Genomic DNA, 21,158 nt, shown 5'->3' with positions numbered 1-21,158 from the left:
AGAACATGAAACCAAACAATTAACAGGAAGCCAAGATGCCTGGAAGAAATGCTACCAATTTTCTCTTTATTCTAAAGCTCTTTATGTGCCCATAAATACCTTTATTCATTCAAAGAGCATTTATTTAGTCCGGGCTCGGCGTGGACACAGTTCCAGGTGCTGGAAGGCAGAGGCCCAAAGCCTGGTCGTAGGGGAGCTCACAGTTTGTGGGGAGACAGACACAGAACCCACAAATTTCAGTACAGGGTGAGGACCGCCCTGATAGGCGGCAGCAGGGTTATGCCGAGCCTGTGAGCACATGGGAACAGCAGCTGCTGAAAAGCACAGCTTGGCTGAGGAAATATTACAACCTTCTTACGAATCTCCAGCCAAACATGCCTTCAAATCAAAATACAGTAAGTCCTCCCGAGCAGTATATGAATTTTTTATTAGTCCACTTGTTTGCCATAAAATATTAATAGAGCACCGCTTCTCTCGCAGGGATTAATGTGCCGTCACTTCTTGGTTTTCCAAATTCTGGCAAAGGTTCTAACAGTTGTGTGGCAATAAAGGGCAAGGGAGCGAAAGGCCTGCTTATCTAGTGAAATAAAGAGCCCGCGATTAACGCTGGCATTTTCCAGTGACGTTTATTCCATGGATTAAGCTGGAGCAGAAAAATACTTTGAGAGGGAAATTAAAAAAAAAAAGATGTTCTTTAATAGAAGGCATCGTTGAACAAACTGAAATGACACCAAATACCAGATGCTGCTGGGATCAAGTGTATGGCTCCACACCTGAGATGCGCTTGGAGCAGCCACATAATTGTACAAAAATATCTGCAGGCAGATTGCACTTTGCAAAATACAAGAATGGTGTGACTGTAAAACAAGTCACTATTTGATGTATATTTCCGTAATTTCACTTTCAATGTAGGAAGAGGCCACGTGACCTTTCCCTTCTGTCTGAGGTGAGGCTACCGTGCAGAGCCAGATGTCGGGATGAGGAATGAGAGGGGGTGGCGTCCAAGGGACTGTGGAGGCCTTACTCAGCAGTTTACATGTTTCGAACGTGAAGGGAATCCTCTGGAGAAGTGTAGATACATCTCAAGGCACCCCTTCTCCAGCCTGTCGTTTCCACACACTCAGCACCCACCCACCTCTTTGTTCACCGGTCTGTCCCTCCCTCCATCCATCCTCCATCCATCCACCCACCCACATACCTGACCTGTCCACTCAGTAGAATATAAATTAAGCACCTGCTGGGCACCGAGACTCCCGGTGCCACTTGGGGAGACGCTGGATGCCATCCTTGTGCCTCTGCAGGCCCCCTGCATCTCTCCCACCCTGTTCTGTGCTGGGGAGGGGCGGGCTCACCTGCACAGGTGGCTTCACGGGGCTCTGGCTGCCCTGTGGACGCACCAGCAGGAGCTCAAAGCCTGGGAGAAAGGGAGGGCGGGTACTGATTCCACTGCTTCCTGTACACAGTCCAGCCGCTACTGTCGGCCTGCCCCACGGGGCTCTGTGTCCCTGAGATCTGGGCGCTCCTGCTTCCCTTGCCCCTCCCGACCTGGGACAGGAGCAGAGACCCAGGCACTGAAGTGCCTGCTGGGCTTCCTCCCCCACCCCCTTTCTGCACAGAGCCTTGGTTAGATGCGGTGGGAATGAATCCCTTCGTTTCCTGCTGGGACACTGACAGAGATAGAGGCCACAGCAGCGCCCTGACCACAGCTGTCCTTGCCCGGAGTGCTTCACTTGAGGTGCAAGCAACAGCTGAGATGTCCACATGCCCAGGTAACATCCTGAGCCCTGATGGACTCCGAGACAGAAGGGTCCTGAGATGCCAAGGAACCGGGTCCCTCCTTTTGCAGACCAGGAACCTAAGGAGTGGCCTCTGGGCGTAGGCAGGTCAGACGGGCACCCAGTCCTCTGCAGGGCTGGCCGGCCCCGCCAGGCACTCTCTCCACGACACCACTTTCTCACGAGGGTGCCTGCGGTGGGGCTACACTGAGCTCTGCGAGGCCTGCCGTCAAGCCCCACGTGGAGAGCCACTCGGCTTCTCTCTGCAACGCATACCTTATCCACGTCCCTCCCCTCAGATCCCACCACCTCCACCCTTGCCCTGTGCCGGCTACAGGACGATCACCTCCCCCAGGCCCACTGCCCCATCTCAGACCCGCCCCCGCAGTGCCCATCCCCGTCACACAGCCGACCGAGGGCTCCTTTGCCCGCTGCCCCCCCCCCGGGCCAGACCTGCCAGGCCCCCCTACTCCCTTCAGGTCCCTGAGCTCTGCTCACACCAAGCCTGAGCAAGCGCACCCCCCGAACATGGACTGCACCCCTACAGCTTCTCCTGGGGACCAGCTGACCACAGGGGGATGCTTCCCTGCGCCGCCCCACTGGTCATTTCCCCCGCTTGTCCTGCTTCCCCTCCTGAGGTTCAGCCCAGCCCTGTGACCCTCCTTCTTTACCCTGTAAAAGAAAACCTGCTCCTGTTTGACTGTGAGATGCTCACAGATTTCCAAGATCGGAGCGTCCTCCCCATCACAGTGGGCCTTCCTCTGAGTCCTCTGCCTAGCAAAGTCCAGACTGTTTTTGGACACAGTCACACTTCAGTATGTTGATGCTCCCAGGTGAAGGGCCGTCAGCCCTGATAGTCAGTGCTTTAGACGGCACGTGGGCTTTTGTCCCTCAAATGACAACCGGGGGGGCGGCCGCCTCTGTGTGTGCAGGGATCCCTACGAGTAGCTGTCACAGATGCATGACCCACTGGGAAGGAAAGTACCATGTCGGGCGGCGCTCTGAATATTTCAGGCTAAGACAGAAGAACCAGGAGAAGGGACGGGTCCACTAGAGACCATTTGTAATTCAGCTCAAAAGACCCAGTGACACAGCTATTCTCTGACTTGTAATCAGACCCTGGGGAGAGGGGAGAAAAGATTTATCCAAAAGCCCAGCAGTAGGGATGGGAAGAACTCAGTCCCTAGGAGACCCCACCTGCCAAGGGTGAAGAAAGCTGTCTTCCATCCACTCATCAGTCTTTAGGGGCGGGACTGTATCCCGTTCCTCTTTGGAATGTCTAGCTCAGAGCACTAGTTCTGAGAATGAGGTACAAGTGGACACAGCCGCTGGTGGGAAAGGGTCTGCTTACAGAGATCCTGGGAGCTAGGAGAGCCTGAACAGGCAGAGCAGAAACAAATGGTACCCCAAAGGACACCAGATTTGGAAACCCGGATTCCAGGCCTGGCCCGTGAAGAATCAGCATGATTCTGAGCAAGTCACCTGCCTTCTGGGGGTCCCCTCGCCTCCTCTGTAAATTGTAGAGGAAATGGAAAGGAAACAAGGGCAGCTTTCAGAGCCCTTCCAGCCCCAGAGGCCCAGCAACAGGCAGCCCTTTGGAGGGTGGGCGTGAGGGACTGGCCTGCTCGGGGGGCAGGTGTGAACCCCACTCGTTCATGCCTCAGTGCAGGCTGACACATTTCAAAACAAGGCGGCAGGCGAATTTGCCAAATCCCACTCTCCTGCAGCTGCCATCCACTCTGTGTGGATTTGCCAACTGCGGCCCATGGGGAAAACCTGTACCTGTCACTACGCCCTCTGAGTTTGCTGTCATCTGGCTCACCCAGCCTTGTGACAGGGCCTGAAAATCCTGTCCGGTGTGCTGCTGACATCTTCGAATGTCAACACAGTTCTGCTGGCTGATAGAGCTTGCTGGCCAATGGAGGGCTCTTACGTACGGGGACGGGAAGGCAGAGGCTCGGATTATTTTTCTGATGTCTCCTGCTCTGTGTAAGTCTGCCGAACACTAATCATTCCTTGCATATCTAGTGACAGTGTCTTCAGGACAATCTAGCTGCCCCTTCAAACACAGACCACAACAATGCAGAACATGTGTTCTTCACCAGAAAGTTATTTATCTGGACATCCAAGATCAGATTTCCAGGCTTCTGAAGCACTGGACATTTTGACTGATGAGAACATGGAAACCTGTGATCAACAGTAACACTGAGAATCCCCTTTTCAATGCATCAATAGAATAAAGATCCGGCATTTCTCCAGACTGGAGCTTCCATGTTTCTTCCCTCACCACAAAGAGCTTCTTGCCCTCATGGATAATAAAAAGCACACCCTGATCTGATACCGTCAACACAAAAGCTGTCTGGTTGAGCCAATCCCCTTCAACTGCTTCCTAAGATGAACTTATTTGAGTATTTCGGTACCCAGGTCATTACTTTAACACATGAGGTAGAAACAGAGCGAGGTCTAGCTCTGTGGGTATTAGAGATCATTTATGCATTTGTAATTCATCCCTCAAACACTTTCAAATAAATCTGGAAATCAAATTCAGATAAAACAAGTATCTTCCCACAGACTTTAATATAAAGACAAAAGGCTAGATTAGAAATATGTTAGTAGGATGGCAGATTCAGGGATGGAGGTGGGGGACAGCATCTTTAATTTGAAAATGAGTTTCCACACACTAGAAGCCCCTTCGCGGGCGGAGACTGCGGGTGGCGGAGGGGGAAGCTTCGGGGCCGCGGAGGAGAGCGCAGCCACAGGGGTGCGGAGGGCAAAGCGGAGAGATTCCCGCACAGAGGATCGGTGCCGACTGGCTCTCACAAGCCCGAGAGGCTTGTCTGCTCACCCGCCGGGGTGGGCGGGGCTGGGAGCTGAGGCTCGGCTTCGGTCCGAGCGCAGGGAGAGGACTGGGGTTGGCGGCGTGAACACAGCCTGAAGGGGTTAGTGCGCCACGGCTGGCCGGGAGGGAGTCCGGGAAAGAGTCTGGAGCTGCCTAAGAGGCAAGAGACTTTTCCTTCCCTCTTTGTTTCCTGGTGCGCGAGGAGAGGGGATTCAGAGCGCTGCTTAAAGGAGGCTCCAGAGATGGGCGCGAGGCGCGGCCTAAAGCGCGGACCCCAGAGACGGGCGTGGGACGCTGGGGCTGCTGCTGCCGCCACCAAGAAGCCTGTGTGCGAGCGCAGGTCACTCTCCACACCTCCCCTCCCGGGAGCCTGTGCAGCCCGCCACCGCCAGGGTCCCGGGATCCAGAGAAAACTTCCCCAGGGGAACACACGGCGCGTCTCAGGCTGGTGCAACGTCACGCCGGCCTCCGCCGACGCACGCTCGCCCCGCCTCCGTGCCCCTCCCTCCCCCCGGCCTGAGGGAGCCAGAGCCCCAGAATCAGCGGCTCCTTTAACCCCGTCCTCTCTGAGCGAAGAACAGACGCCCTCCGGTGACCTACATGCAGAGGCGGCGCCACATCCAAAACTGAACCCCGGGAGCTGTGTGAACAAAGAAGAGAAAGGGGAATCTCTCCCAGCAGCCTCAGAAGCAGCGGATTAAAGCTCCGCAATCAACTTGATGTACCCTGCATCTGTGGAATACCTGAATAGACAACGAATCATCCCAAATTGAGGAGGTGGACTTTGAGAGCAAGATTTATTATTTTTTCCCCTTTTCTTCTTTTTGTGAGTGTGTATGTGTATGCTTCTGTGTGAGATTTTGTCTGTATAGCTTTGCTTTCACCATTTGTCCCAGTGTTCTGTCTGTCCCCTTTTTTAATTACTTAAAAAATTTTTTTCTTAATAATTATTTTTTATATTAATAACTTTATTTTATCATCTTCTTTCTTTCTTTCTTTTTTTCCTCCCTTTTATTCTGAGCCGTGTGGAGGACAGGCTCTTGGTTCTCCAGCCAGGAGTCACTGCTGTGCCACTGAGGTGGAGGAGCCAAGTTCAGGACACTGGTCATCAAGAGACCTCCCAGCTCTACATAATATCAAATGGTGAAAATCTCCCAGAGATCTCCATCTCAATGCCAAGACCCAGCTCCACTCAAAGACCAGCAAGCTACAGTGCTGGACACCCTATGCCAAACAACTAGCAAGACAGGAACACAGCCCCACCCATTAGCAGAGAGGCTGCCTAAAATCATAATAAGGCCACAGACACCCCAAAACACACCACCAGACGTGGACCTGCCCACCAGAAAGACAAGATCCAGCCTCATCCACCAGAACACAGGCACTAGTCCCCTCCACCAGGAAGCCTACATAACCCACCAAACCAACCTTAGCCACTGGGGACAGACACCAAAAACAATGGAAACTACGAACCAGCAGCCTACGAAAAGGAGACCCCAAACACAGTAAGATAAGCAAAATGAGAAGACAGAGAAACACACAGCAGATGAAGGAGCAAGACAAAAACCCACCAGACCTAACAAATGAAGGGGAAATAGGCAGTCTACCTGAAAAAGAATTCAGAATAATGATAGTAAAGATGATACAAAATCTTGGAAATAGAATGGAGGAAATACAAGAAACGTTTAACAACGACCTAGAAGAACTAAAGAGCAAACAAACAGTGATGAACACCACAATAAATGAAATTAAAAATACTCTAGAAGGGATCAATAGCAGAATAACTGAGGCAGAAGAACAGATAAGTGACCTGGAAGATAAAATAGTGGAAATAACTACTGCAGAGCAAAATAAAGAAGAAAGAATGAAAAGAACTGAGGATAGACTTAGAGACCTCTGGGACAACATTAAATGCACCAACATTCGAAATATAGGGGTTCCAGAAGAAGAAGAGAAAAAGAAAGGGACTGAGAAAATATTTGAAGAGATTATAGTTGAAAACTTCCCTAATATGGGAAAGGAAATAGTTAATCAAGTCCAGGAAGCACAGAGAGTCCCATACAGGATAAATCCAAGGAAAAACACGCCAAGACAAATATTCATCAAACTATCAAAAATTAAATACAAAGAACAAATATTAAAAGCAGCAAGGGAGGGGCTTCCCTGGTGGAGCAGTGCTTGGGAGTCCGCCTGCCGATGCAGGGGACAGGGGTTCGTGCCCCGGTCCGGGAGGATCCCACATGCCGCGGAGCGGCTGGGCCTGTGAGCCATGGCTGCTGAGCCTGTGCATCCGGAGCCTGTGCTCTGCAATTCAAGGGGCCGCGGCGGTGAGAGGCCTGCGTGCCGCAAAAAAAAAAAGAAAAAAAAAAAAGCAGCAAGGGAAAAATAACAAGTAACACACAAGGGAATCCCCATAAGGTTAACAGCTGATCTGTCAGCAGAAACTCTGCAAGCCAGAAGGGAGTGGCAGGACATATTTAAAGTGATGAAGGAGAAAAACCTGCAACCAAGTTTACTTTACCCAGCAAGGATCTCATTCAGATTTGACAGAGAAATTAAAAGTTTTACAGACAAGCAAAAGCTAAGAGAATTCAGCACCACAAACCAGCTTTACAACAAATGCTAAAGGAACTTCTCTAGGCAGGAAACACAAGAGAAGGAAAAGACCTACAATAATAAACACAAAACAATTAAGAAAATGGGAATAGGAACATACATATGGATAATTACCTAAATGTAAATGGATTAAATGCTCCAACCAAAAGACATAGACTGGCTGACTGGATACAAAAACAAGACCCGTATATATGCTGTCTACAAGAGACCCACTTCAGACCTAGGGACAGATACAGACTGAAAGTGAGGGGATGGAAAAAGATATTCAATGCAAATGGAAATCAAAAGAAAGCTGGAGTAGCAATTCTTTTATCAGACAAAACAGACTTTAAAACAAAGACTATTACAAGAGACAAAGAAGAACACTATATAATGATCAAGGGATCAATCCAAGAAGATGTAACAATTGGAAATGTTTATGCACCCAACATAGGATACATAAGGCAAATACTAACAGCCATAAAAGGGGAAATCGACAGTAACACAATCATAGTAGGGGACTTTAACTTAACACCCCACTTTCACCAATGGACAGATCATCCAAAATGAAAATAAATAAGGAAACACAAGCTTTAAATGATACATTAAACAAGATGGACTTAATTGATATTTATAGGACATTCCATCCAAAAACAACAGAATACACATTCTTCTCAAGTGCTCATGGAACATTCTCCAAGATAGATCATATCTTGGGTCACAAATCAAGCCTTGTAAATTTAAGAAAATGGAAATCATACCAAGTATCTTTTCCGACCACAACGCTATGAGAGTAGATATCAATTACAGGAAAAAATCTGTAAGAAATACAAACACATGGAGGCTAAACAACACACTACTTAATAACCAAGAGATCACTGAAGAAATCAAAGAGGAAATCAAAAAATACCTAGAAACAAATGACAATGAAAACACAGCTACCCAAAACTTACGGGATGCAGCAAAAGCAGTACTAAGAGGGAAGTTTATAGCTATACAAGCCTACCTTAAGAAACAAGAAACATCTCAAATAAACAACCTAACCTTACACCTACAGCAATTAGAGAAAGAACAAAAAACCCCCAAAGTTAGCAGAAGGAAAGAAATCATAAAGATCAGATAAGAAATAAATGAAAAAGAAATGAAGGAAATGATAGCAAAGATCAATAAAACTAAAAGCTGGTTCTTTGAGAAGATAAACAAAATTGATAAACCATTAGCCAGACTCATCAAGAAAAAAGGGGAGAGTATTCAAATCAATAGAATTAGAAATGAAAAAGAAGTAATAACTGACACTGCAGAAATACAAAAGATCATGAGAGATTACTACAAGCAACTCTATGCCAATACAATGGACAACCTGGAAGAAATGGACAAATTCTTAGAAATGCACAACCTTCTGAGACTGAACCAGGAAGAAATAGATAATATGAACAGACCGATCACAAGCACTGAAATTGAAACTGTGATTAAAAATCTTCCAACAAACAAAAGCCCAGGACAAGATGGCTTCACAGGTGAATTCTATCAAACATTTAGAGAAGAGCTAACACTTATCCTTCTGAAACTCTTCCAAAATATAGCAGAGGGAGGAACACTCCCAAACTCATTCTACGAGGCCACCATCACTCTGATACCAAAACCAGACAAAGATGTCACAAAGAAAGAAAACTACAGGCCAATATCACTGATGAACATAGATGCAAAAATCCTCAACAAAATACTAGCAAACAGAATCCAACAGCACATTGAAAGGATCATACAGTATGATCAAGTGGGGTTTATCCCAGGAATGCAAGGATTCTTAAACATACGCAAATCAATCAACGTGATACACCATACTAACAAATCGAAGGAGAAAAACCATACGATCATCTCAATAGATGCAGAGAAGGCTTTCAACAAAATTCAACACCCATTTATGATAAAAACCCTCCAGAAAGTAGGCATAGAGGGAACTTTCCTCAACATAATAAAGACCATATATGACAAACCCACAGCCAACCTCCTTCTCAATGGTGAAAAACTGAAACCATTTCCACTAAGATCAGGAACAAGACATGGTTGCCCACTCTCACCACTATTACTCAACACTGTTTTGGAAGTTTTAGCCACAGCAATCAGAGAAGAAAAAGAAATAAAAGGAATCCAAATCAGAAAACAAGAAGTAAAGCTGTCACTGTTTGCAGATGACATGATACTATACATAGAGAATCCTAAAGATGCTACCAGAAAACTACTAGAGCTAATCAATGAATTTGGTTAAGTAGCAGGATACAAAATTAATGCACAGAAATTTCTTGCATTCCTATACACCAATGATGAAAAATCTGAAAGTGAAATTAAGAAAACACTCCCGGGCTTCCCTGGTGGCGCAGTGGTTGAGAGTCCACCTGCCAATGCAGGGGACATGGGTTCGTGCCCCAGTCCGGGAAAATTCCACATGCTGCAGAGCGGCTGGGCCCGCGGGCCATGGCCACTGAGCCTGCGGGTCCGGAGCCTGTACTTCGCAATGGGAGCGGCCACAGCAGTGAGGCCCGCGTACGGCAAAAAAAACCCAACAACAACAACAAAAAACCCACTCCTATTTACCACTGCGACAGAAAGAATAAAATATCTGGGAATAAACCTACCTAAGGAAACAAAAGAACTGTATGCAGAAAATTATAAGACACTGATGAAAGAAGTTAAAGATGATACAAATAGATGGAGAGATATACCATGTTCTTGGATTGGAAGAATCAACATTGTGAAAATGACCCTACTACCCAAAGCAATCTACAGATTCAATGCCATCCCTGTCGAACTATCACTAGTATTTTTCACAGAACTAGAATTAAAAATTTCACAATTTGTATGGAAACACAAAAGACCCTGAATAGCCAAAGCAATCTTGAGAAAGAAAAACGGAGCTGGAGGAATCAGGCTCCCTGACTTCAGACTATACTACAAAGCTACAGTAATCAAGACAGTATGGTACTGGCACAAAAACAGAAATATAGATCAGTGGAACAGGATAGAAACCTCAGAAATAAACCCATGCACATATGGTCACCTAATCTTTGATAAAGGAGGCAAGAATATACAGTGGAGAAACGATAGCCTCTTCAATAAGTGGTGCTGGGAAAACTGAACAGTAAAAGAATGAAATTAGAACACTCCCTAACACTATACACAAAAATAAACTCAAAATGGATTAAAGACCTAAATGTAAGGCCATACACTATCAAACTCTTAGAGGAAAACATAGGCAGAACACTCTATGACATAAATCACAGCAAGATCCTTTTGGACCCATCTCCTAGAGAAATGGAAATAAAAACAAAGATAAACAAATGGGACATAATGAAACTTCAAAGCTTTTGCACAGCAAAGGAAACCATAAACAAGACCAAAAGACAACCCTCAGAATGGGAGAAAACATTAGCAAATGAAGCAACTGACAAAGGATTAATCTCCAAAACATACAAGCAACTCACGCAGCCCAGTATCATAAAAAAACCCAATCCAAAAATGGGCAGAAGACCTAAATAGACATTTCTCCAAAGAAGATATACAGATTGCCAACAAACACATGAAAGGATGCTCAACATCGCTAATCATTAGAGAAATGCATATCAAAACTACAATGAGATATCATCTCACACCGGTCAGAATGGCCATCATCAAAGAATCTACAGGGCTTCCCTGGTGGCGCAGTGGCTGAGAGTCCGCCTGCCGATTCAGGGGACGCAGGTTCATGCCCCAGTCCAGGAGGATCCCACATGCCGTGGAGTGGCTGGGCCCATGAGCCATGTCTGCTGAGCCTGCGCGTTTGGAGCCTGTGCTCCGCAACCGGAGAGGCCACAGCGGTGAGAGGCCCGCGTACCGCAAAAAAAAAAAAAAAAAAAAAAAAAATCTACAAATAATCAATGCTGGAGAGGGTGTGGAGAAAAGGGAACACTCGTGCACTGTTGGTGGGAATGTAAATTGATACAGCCACTATGGAGAACAGTATGGACGTTCCTTAAAAAACTAAAAATAGAACTACCATATGACCCAGCAATCCCACTACTGGGCATATACCCTGAGAAAACCATAATTCAAAAAGAGTCACGTATCAAAATGTTCATTGCAGCTCTATTTACAACAGCCAGGACATGCAAGCAACCTAAGTGTCCTTCAAAAGAAGAATGGATAAAGAAGATGTGGCACATATATACAATGGAATATTACTCAGCCATAAAAAGGAATGAAACTGAGTTATCTGTAGTGAGGTGGACAGACCTAGAGACTGTCATACAGAGTCAAGTAAGTCAGAAAGAGAAAAACAAATACCGTATGCTAACACATATATATGGAATCTAAAAAAGAAAGAAAGAAAGAAAGAAAATCATCAGAAGAACCTAGGGGCAAGATGGGAATAAAGATGCAGACCTACTAGAGAATGGACTTGAGGATACGGGGAAGGGGAAGGGTAAGCTGGGACAAAGTAAGAGAGTGGCACGGACGTATATACACTACCAAATGTAAAACAGATAGCTAGCGGGAAGCAGCCGCATAGCACAGGGAGATCAGCTTGGTGCTTTGTGACCTCCTAGAGGGGTGGGATAGGGAGAGTGGGAGGGAGGGAGATGCAAGAGGGAAGAGATATGGGGACATATGTATATGTATAACTGATTCACTTTGTTATAAAGCAGAAACTGACACACCATTGTAAAGCAATTATACTCCAATAAAGATGTTAAAAAAAACAAAATAAATAAAAAATAAAACTCAAAAAAAAATTGAAAATGAGACATTCCTTCTATCCCAGATGAAAACTACTGCTCTCGAGAAGGGCTTTTCCACGTTGGCCATACTTCTGAATCACCTGAGGAGCTTCTAAAAAACCCCAAACCCAGGCCACACCCCTGATGGAGGAAACTAGGAAGGAGAGACTTATAGAAATTGTCTTCTATCTTTGGGCCACCTGAAAGTTTAAGCACAAAGTGAAACACAGTAGATCTGAGAACTCTTGAACAATGATATGAGTGGTGGGTTAGGTGTCCAGAATCTTGAGTTCAAGCCTTGGTTCTATACCTAATTTAAAAAGCAACGATGGGCAAGTCAGGTGGTGGTGACGGCGGTTGTCGTGGTGATGGAGGTGGTGGTGATGGTGGCAATGGTGGTGGTGATGATACTGATGGTGATGATGATGGTGGTGGTGGTAGTGATGGTGGTGGAGGAGGTGATGGTGATGGAGGTGATGGTGGTGGTGATGATGATGGTGGTGACTGTGATGGTGGTGGTGGAGGTGATGGTGGTGGAGGAGGTGATGGTGATGGAGGTGATGGTGGTGGTGGTGATGATGGTGGTGGTGGCGATGATGGTGGTGGTGGTAGTGATGGTGGTGGTTGTGAGAATGGAGACGGTGGTTCATTGTTGACGGGGGTGGGGCTCAGGTCATTAGGAATGAAGACCCTGTTTTTCTGTGATGTTTCCATTGCTCTGATGACCTCTGTCTTGCCCCTAATCCTGAATAAAGGCTTGCACTGGATCCAATACACCAGTCTCTCAGGGAGTCCATACTTCCTACAGATTGGGCAGACAGAAGCTGCCTTTCCTCTCGAGGTCAGAAGGCGGTGCAGCACGGGCCATGCACTTGTACGAGGAGCCTGGAGGCAGAGGTGCCCCCGAGAGGGCAAGCTTCCTGGGAAGGTGCACAGTTAGAAGCAGCGAGCTGCACACACACACATTGATGCGCTAGGTCTTTACAGAGTCCCGGGTGAAAAAAGAGGCAACAGATCCACACAGATGTGCACACACATCTATGTTTGTGTGTCTGTATCACAGTGCCATGTGTGTAAAGTTAAGTGCGCACACACACGCAACAGTACATTTTACAATCACTGATGGGGAAAAGGCTGCTCAAACACATTTTAAATCGGTGCCTAAGAGGTGGGGGAGCATGAGGGTAGAGAATAAAGTTGAAAAGCACAAATACACTAGAGCTCTTGCACTGACCAAGGAAGGTGTGCCCTGAACAGGGCACATCTAGATCTTGGTGCTGGAGAGTAAAGTGAATACACGGAAGTGAAATAAAATAAAAGTGAGGGGTGGTGGGTGGGGAGAGGCCGTCGCTAGCCCGGAAGCATCGGGGACACATCGCCCGCTTCCCTTCTCAGGTTCTGTGAACAACCCCCTGACGACCTGATGCTGCCAGGCAGTCAGGACGGGCACCCCGGGCCGGCGGCTGGACTGCATCTGACGGGGTGTTTGTAGGAGAATAGAAACACACATCAGCGTAGTGCAACACGTCTTCAGCATGATCCTGCTGGGGATCTGCTGCATCTTAATTCAACACCCAGCTCAGCAGCTCCGCAGAGGCCCGAAGAAATCAGCAAAAAACAACTGCTTTTGTTTTTATCAGTGCAGCTGGGCTTCTCCGTGAAATGGTAAAAACTGCAGGACCCGCGGGCATAATGCTTTCCACTTAGATTCTTCCACCCACAGGAGGAGCTGTGCTTGCACCTCCTGGAGAGGCTTGGGAGGCGTCACCCCCGTCCCCTCGGCCCAGTGCCACTGGGGTCACCGTCCTTAGTTCTCTTTGGTGGAACCCTTCTCCCAGGTGGCCTCAGCTCTGCTCTGGCATCGTGAGTGGCGGGGCTGCGTGTGACGCCCTCCCTGGCACTCGCCACCCATGCTCCCGCCACGCTGCACACGACCACTGATCACGAGGCGCCGCGGTACCTGGACTCGAGCCACAGGTGGAGGGGCCATCACGGGCCTAACCCACCACCTGGCATGTGCTGATGCCAGTAGGAGTTTCCCAGGGCAAGGATTTGGGACCCGGTCTTCATCTTCCCCTGAGAACTCTTGGAGGGGAGCTCAGGCTGGTTGACAAGCAAACAACAGAGGACGAGAACTGAATGCCATAAAGGTGAGACGGCTGACAGAGGAAACGTCTGACTTCTTCCTCTCGATGGCTCTGACCAGCCTGCCAAAAGTGACCCCTGGCCTTCCAGAACTCTCTGCATCTTTCCGTGGAGGCTGTGCAGGGAGGGAGGGGTGACCCCACCTGGCTTGAGTTCAGGACCCCCCTCAGGCTCTGTGTGGATTCAGACCCATCCCTTAACCTCGGGGTCCTCGCCCCCGCCTCTGTGGAATGGGAGAAGGTGGGACCGACTGTGTGAGGCCCCCAGGGGACACAGCCACCAGCCCAGGGGACACGACAGCCACGCCCTTGCTCCCGAGGGCAGGGCAAAGGGAAGGACAAGGGTGGGAGCAAGCCAGCAAACGGAGACGCCCACTTTGCAAGGAGAAAAGGAGAATGTAAATAGCCCTGGGATCACACACAGTTTTATAATTCAACCCACAACCACAACTGGGCCTCACCCCCGACGCAGGAACCACCTTGCACCCTCCAGGGTCCTGGAATATCCCTCTAGCCATGTCCCAGTGCGGCCAAATCCTGCCTGGGCCTCTAAGCCCTCCTCCTCCCCCTGACCCTCCTCCCTGGATTTCTCACCCCTTCAGCAAAATTCTGAAAAGAACTGACGCCTATTTTGTGGCACTTACGTTTTTACTGTTACATATTTCTTTGTTTGTCCCTGCCTAGATCTTTGAGGACATTATTTAGGTCTCCTTCCTTTTTCCATCCCTCCACAAAGTAAGTGTCTTATTTTTACCTTTTCTAGGTTAGTTACTTTAGTGTTGAAGGAAACCAGAATACGTCACCCCAAATATGCCTGTTTGACATGAAAATTATTTTGAGCTGAAGGCAATTAGGAAGCAGCAAACCCAAAAAAACTCCCCCCTTTCTGCCTGAAGGCAGGAAATAGTCTCCTTTTCCTGGAGACAGATTCTTATCGGCCCAGAGATGCACCGCGGAACCTGCAAGTACACCTTCCTCCACTAGGTCCTCTGGTTTATTTACCTTCCCACGGCTGCCGCCCCTGGAACCCTAAACCTGCTTTCCTTGTCCTGTTAATTCTCTATGAATTTATTGTTCCTGGTTGAAGATGCTGTAAAAGCTGTAGTTGTAAATCGATGCTTTGAGCTGTTTTTTGTTGAGATTTTTTCCAGGTGATGTGCACCGCACGCGTGAATGAACTGGGTTTTTTTTCCTCTTGTTAATCTCTCTTGTTGTGAGAGTCCCAGCTGAAAACCCAGGATGGGTAAAGTGTGGTCTCCCCTACGGCATCCTGTATGAGACAGCAAGATGTCAGCAATGGCTAAATATTTTTAAAGTTTTGGTTCTTAGAAAAGTACTAGGATAACCAAAGAGATCCATATCTTCAAGAATCCTACTGAAATAGGATTTTTGTTTTGTTTTTTTGTTTGTTGTTTTTAACGTGTGTATACTGCAGTTTTATTTCAATTGCACAAAGTTCATGTGTAGGAAATTTAAATGAAATAGTAAAGTAAAAGTAGCAGAGAACCAAAAACTCTAAAAAGGAAGTACACCTGAAGCATAAGAACTCAACATTCATTGGTGTTTCACCTTCAGTTTTACTGACACTTGATGCTTGCACATTTTGAAACAAACTCTGAGATCATGACGACTGTTCTGAAGAGATTTCAGCACCAGCACTAAGATCTGTACAGTCAGTTGGTTTGCAACTGACGTGTTAGCCATTTACACAGTGTACAGGACAGATTTGTCACAGGTCAGATCACCTTCCTGTAATTAGAAAGGATCCCCTAAACTGCACTCAGCTTAAGACATCCAATGTACAAGCACACGGAAACCATCATAATAATGTGGCTCCAATGAAACAGGATTTTACTGGCTAATTTTTTTTTTTGCAGTACACGGGCCTCTCACTGTTGTGGCCTCTCCCGTTGCGGAGCACAGGCTCCGGATGCGCAGGCTCAGCGGCCATGGCTCACGGGCCCAGCCACTCCGCGGCATGTGGGATCTTCCCGGACCGGGGCACGAACCCTCGTCCCCCCCATCAGCAGGTGGACTCTCAACCACTGCGCCACCAGGGAAGCCTTTTACTGGCTAATTTTAAACTTAATTTGCCCATTCAGCAAAGGTTTACCAAGCTTGTACTACACGCCAGGCCCTGCTCCGGAACTGGAGATAGGGCTTTGCGCAAAACAGGCAAAATCCCTGCCTCATGGAGTTTTATGTTCTAGGTGATGGGGGGGGAAGGGACACAGGAATAAAGTGTGGGGAACCTCCTGCTGGGATTCCTTCTGTGAAGAAAACTAGAGTGGGGCGGGGAGGGTGCTGGCCAGGACCTAGAGCACCTGCGGGCCAGCTGTGTGGAGGAGCTTTGTGGCAGAGCCAGGCCCCGGCCACGCCCGGATAAGGGGTGAGCCCTGCAGACTTGAGGAGGGTGGGGGGAGGTGGAATAGAGGCTAGCAGGGCATTTGGGGCTTTTAGGCCACTGTAGGAAGTTGGGCTTTTACCCCGGAGAAAACGGGAAAGCGCAGGGAGTTCTGAGTGGAGGGTGCAGCGATCTGACGCGGTTCAGGAGAGGCCCTGGGGGGCGGAAGGGGAGACGGGACAGGGGAGCCGCCATCGGATGCTGCTACATGGGAGAAATACCCTGTGGAAGACACACAGCGAAGTCAGAGGCCTGAGTGCCAGAAGGTCGCTGCCCTGAGCAGAGACGGGAAGGCTGCCCAGAGCAGGTTTCCAGGGGGAACGCGGAATTCCGTTTTCACTGAGTTCACTTTGGGTTGCCATTTAGAGACAGTCAGAGAATTTCTCTGAAACCTGCAAAGGGCAAACGAGATGGCCGCGTATCTTCCAATGCAACACCGGGCTTGGCTTGCGATGGCCTGCACACCCCTGTTGGGGCGGACGTCTCCATGGATTTTTGTCTGGTGGGTCAGATAGCCCCAAGGTTACAGTTTAGGGCCCCGGGGTATCTGTAACCCCAAAACTTAGCCTTACATTTCTTTGTCAAACTGTCCACATACACCTAGCTTATCAAATGCCTTTTGGACTGGTTCTAACACCGCACTGGTTCCCTTATCAATTAATGAGCTAAATAGAATCTTCAACACACGCTCATTTACTTTGCCTGAGAATCACAACCTGGCCAGTTTAAGGGAGATGTTGGGCCGGCAGTTAGAAATGGACCTGAAGTTCCGAGGGTGGGCAGGGCAGGGCTGAGTTCCAAAGGACAGTGTTGTCGGCCTACAGGCAGGATTTACAGCCTTGAGTTGGGGTGACAGCCCTGTGCTGCGTGACTTATCTAATATTCACGGTCACCCACAAGAGCAAACCTTTTTATTACTAATATTCATCCCCATTTTGCAGCTGAGGAAACAGAATGGAGCAGGCGAAGAGTAACTTGCCCAAGAGCACAAAACTGGGATCTGGACCCAGACAGCCGGCTTGCGACTGAGAACCAGTGGTTCTCAGTCTGGGGCATCTCTGACCGTCAAGCGGCATCCACTGGGGGAAGGCAAGGAGGTGGCTGAGGTCCCCACAATGCAGAGGGCAGCCCCCATAGCAAAGGATTCCCCTGGCCCCAAATATCGGCAGGGCAGGGGCAAGAAAGCCTCAGACGTGGGGGGCCTCCTCTTCCAGGCCCCCTACTCAACATGACCCCTCTCAAGCCTGCAATCCTTCACTTGCTTATAACCATTCATTCAAGGCCTATCCTTCCCCTACATCATAACCTCCGTGTTTCATTCATGCTAAACTCTCAGTCTAACGGACGCAAATAATAAACGCTCGATAAACGGCTGCTCACGTTGACTTCATGATCTCTGACAGATCTGCGCTCACTTTGAAAAATCCCAAGGCTGTGATGGAGAAGGAGCTGAGAAAGCGTGACATTAAGATTCTGCGATTTACACTGCATAGGAAAAGCATCACTGCATTTAGCTTAGGAAACTGGAGAAGCAAAAAACCTGAGGCCCGTGTCTCAACAGCCCTGACGGAGGTGAATTTTTCATTGTCCTTGAAGCTAATCAAGCCTGCGGAAACAGCATCACCAAATGGACTAAACGAGATTTTCAATTAACTCAAACAGATGGCTTAAATTTTCCAGGTGACTTTCCATATTAATTCAGAGAGTTTGCTGGACCAGGCCCCAGGAGGCTTGGCACGGATGGAGCTGGAAGAAAACAATGAAATCCCTGGGTCTTCGGCAGAGAAGACAAAGCAATAATCACAACGTTTCTTCTATCCCAGCAAGAACATCATCAGCCAAACTGATTCGACGCCCCGACCAGTGCACACTAAGGACCTACTCCCCTAGGAGGGGCCGTGGAGAGTCAGGCCTTGGGTCCAGCTGCATGAGAAGGAAGGCCGCTCCAGGGCGGGGAGCGAGAGGCCGTGGGCAGCCCTGGGCTTGGTCTGTCCACCTGAGGACCTCACAGCATTTTACACATCACTGGAGACAGAAGAGCTGAAAGAACCTCGGCGGAACCCTGCAGAGCCCCCAGGCAGACGGGTCCTGCCAAGGACAGCGGTGGGAGCCACCACAGGAGGAGTCCACGCCATCACAGACCAGTGGATCCAAGTGCCCGTGTGCCTCGCCCTGAGCTGGGCCTGTGGAGGAGTAAGAGTGGCTGAGGCCACGGCTCCTGCCCTTCCGGAAGCTGCCAGAAGCTACTAATAATGTAGAGCTTTGTAACTGAATAGTGAAGACTCAGGCTGGAGTCATGGCAAAATGTGGGCTGGATATTTGCTGACCCTCAGAAGGGATCATTCTCAACTTAACTGGGCCCACGTATAGACTTGCAGATCTATAAACGGGTGGATCCTGGTGCCATTCCCTCTCCTTCTGAGTCTCCCATCAATATTCTCAACAGAGTGAGGTTTAACGCTGATATAAGTGGACTCTGGAAGTATAACCGGTCCCCAGACTGCTTGAACTTTAGGACAGAAGGAAATTGATATTCAGACCCCTTCACAAAGATAGATTTTACTCAGTTCTCTTGATTAGGAAACAAAATCCACCTACAGCCCTTAATAACAGGAGAGTTGCCTTTGTCAACATGTTCCACCAACTACACGGTTGTTATACCAACTGGGAGATTTGGTTTATTGGAACAGGATTCACCTAGCAGCTCCTGGAGCTGGCAAAAGACAGTAACGCTCTAAAATAATGCTCTGAAAATGGGGCGCCATTCACAAGAGGTCCGGTTACATGGGTTTTCTTGGAAAGACTGCAGCTGTTCATCCGAGGGATGCCCTCCAAAGTCTGCCATGTGCCAGGCCATGTGCTCCCTCTGGACGTGGGTGGTGGACCAGTCCTACCTGCCCCCCACCGCCCCCGAAGCCCAGCCTCCAGGGAGGAGAATCTGGGGCTGACATAAGGCAAGAAATAGTAGCATTGGTTTGACTGGTGTTCCTTTCCCAGAAAAACCAAATCATAAAGCAGTAAGGAAAATTTTAGAAAATGTATCTTTTTCTTGGATGTTTAGATTAGCAGGAAAATAAATCTGAGCCTAAAGAGACCATGTAAATGGACACTGGTTTCATTATTATCATCTTAACATAATCGAGGAAAGGGTGCAAACCTCATCCGTGGATCGTCAGGCGGCATCATCTCCAGGTCGTGCGTGGGTCCACTTAGGCCAATGACGTGCAGGGAGATACTGGGGTTTTCACATCCAGCCTGGGAAGTAAAAGGGGACAGAGATGTGAGTGAGCCGCCTCCTGCCTGGACTGGCCTGGGCACTAAGTCTGGAGGAGATTCACAAGAGGCTCAGCGTGGGGAGGACGGAGTCCTTCAAGAGGAAGCTGCTCACCCCTGCTCCCCCTCCCTGGACAAGCACGGGCCTGCCAGGGCAGGAAAGACAAGGCTGCTGGGTCTAACGGCCCAGGCTCCTCTGCCCCCACAGACGGAGATGCTGGGGTGAGGGAGGGACTCAGGCCCACACAGGGCAGGCGTCAGGTGGGTCATCAGCTTAGGTCTCCGATTTGGAAGTGGGCGTCTGAATTCTGTTGGCCAGAACACGCTGACTTTCTATTAAAACATGAAACCCCAAATCCTGAGCCATCTGGGCTTTATAATTCCAATTTCAGAGCACCTGTCCCAGAGTTCACTGTAAAATCAGGGGGCCTGTACCTTTCTGGATTTCAGGTCATTACATCACTCCTGGGTTGGGGGGCTCTCACAAAAGGATTCACCAGGGAAACCATTCCATTTCTAGGTGATCTCTGGCTTCCAGCCTCCTGAACCGTGAGAAATAAATGTCTGTTGTTTAAGCCACACAGTCTGTGGTGCTTGTTACGGAGCCTGAGCTGACTGATACACCTGGTGTTTCCTTTCTCTGGCTTGGGACTCTGGGGACATCACTGGCCTCACTTGGACATTGTCACCTCTCTTGCTGCAAACTGTAGGCTGGCACGTCCCATACTTCTGGTATACACGGCACGTGGCATCAGCTCCCAGAGCCCTCTGATGGCTTGGAAGTCGAGGCCCAGGGCTCACTGGCAGAGGCTGGAGGGATCCTTCCAAGGCAGCCCCGGGTGGACATGGGGATCCTGTCACCAGGTGGGTGCAGGCAGAGCTGTGTCCGCTCTCTTGGGCACTGGCCTCTCCCCAACTGAGTGGGCAGTAGAGGTTTTGGCATCAGGCCCTCTCTTCATGCCAGGCCGCTGTGATTTGCTAACGAAGTGGGCTTTAGCTATCCGTCCCCTGCCCCACTCCTGCAGCCTTGCTGTTCTGCTGGCTTTTTTTTTTTTTTTTTTTTTTTTTTGCGGTATGCGGGCCTCTCACTGCCGTGGCCTCCCCCGCCGCGGAGCACAGGCTCCGGACGCGCAGGCTCAGCGGCCATGGCTCACGGGCCCAGCCGCTCCGCGGCATATGGGATCCTCCCAGACCGGGGCACGAACCCGTATCCCCTGCATCGGCAGGCGGACTCTCAACCACTTGCGCCACCAGGGAGGCCCTCTGCTGGCTTTTTGTGGGAAGCAATTAGAAACAGTATGGGCCAGAACATGACCAAGGACAGAACAGCCCAGGCCCAGGGGACTAGGCGCAGACAGAGGTCCTTCTGACCTCCCA

The 21,158-nt window shown here is 48.9% G+C and overlaps 1 protein-coding gene across 1 annotated transcript in view; it reads right to left on the bottom strand.

Moving 5' to 3' along the window:
* The window catches only part of DPP6 (dipeptidyl peptidase like 6), an 804,405-nt gene that overhangs the window by 107,582 nt on the left and 675,665 nt on the right, over positions 1-21,158 (bottom strand). Inside the window, exon 10 of the mRNA XM_060107540.1 lies at positions 19,666-19,763. Within this exon, the coding sequence (XP_059963523.1) occupies positions 19,666-19,763 (98 nt within the window). The remainder of the gene's footprint in view (positions 1-19,665; positions 19,764-21,158) is intronic.

Source organism: Mesoplodon densirostris, chromosome 9, assembly GCF_025265405.1.
Source record: "Mesoplodon densirostris isolate mMesDen1 chromosome 9, mMesDen1 primary haplotype, whole genome shotgun sequence".
NCBI classification, from domain to species: Eukaryota; Metazoa; Chordata; class Mammalia; order Artiodactyla; family Ziphiidae; genus Mesoplodon; species Mesoplodon densirostris.
This window is presented reverse-complemented; position numbering and strand designations above follow the sequence as displayed.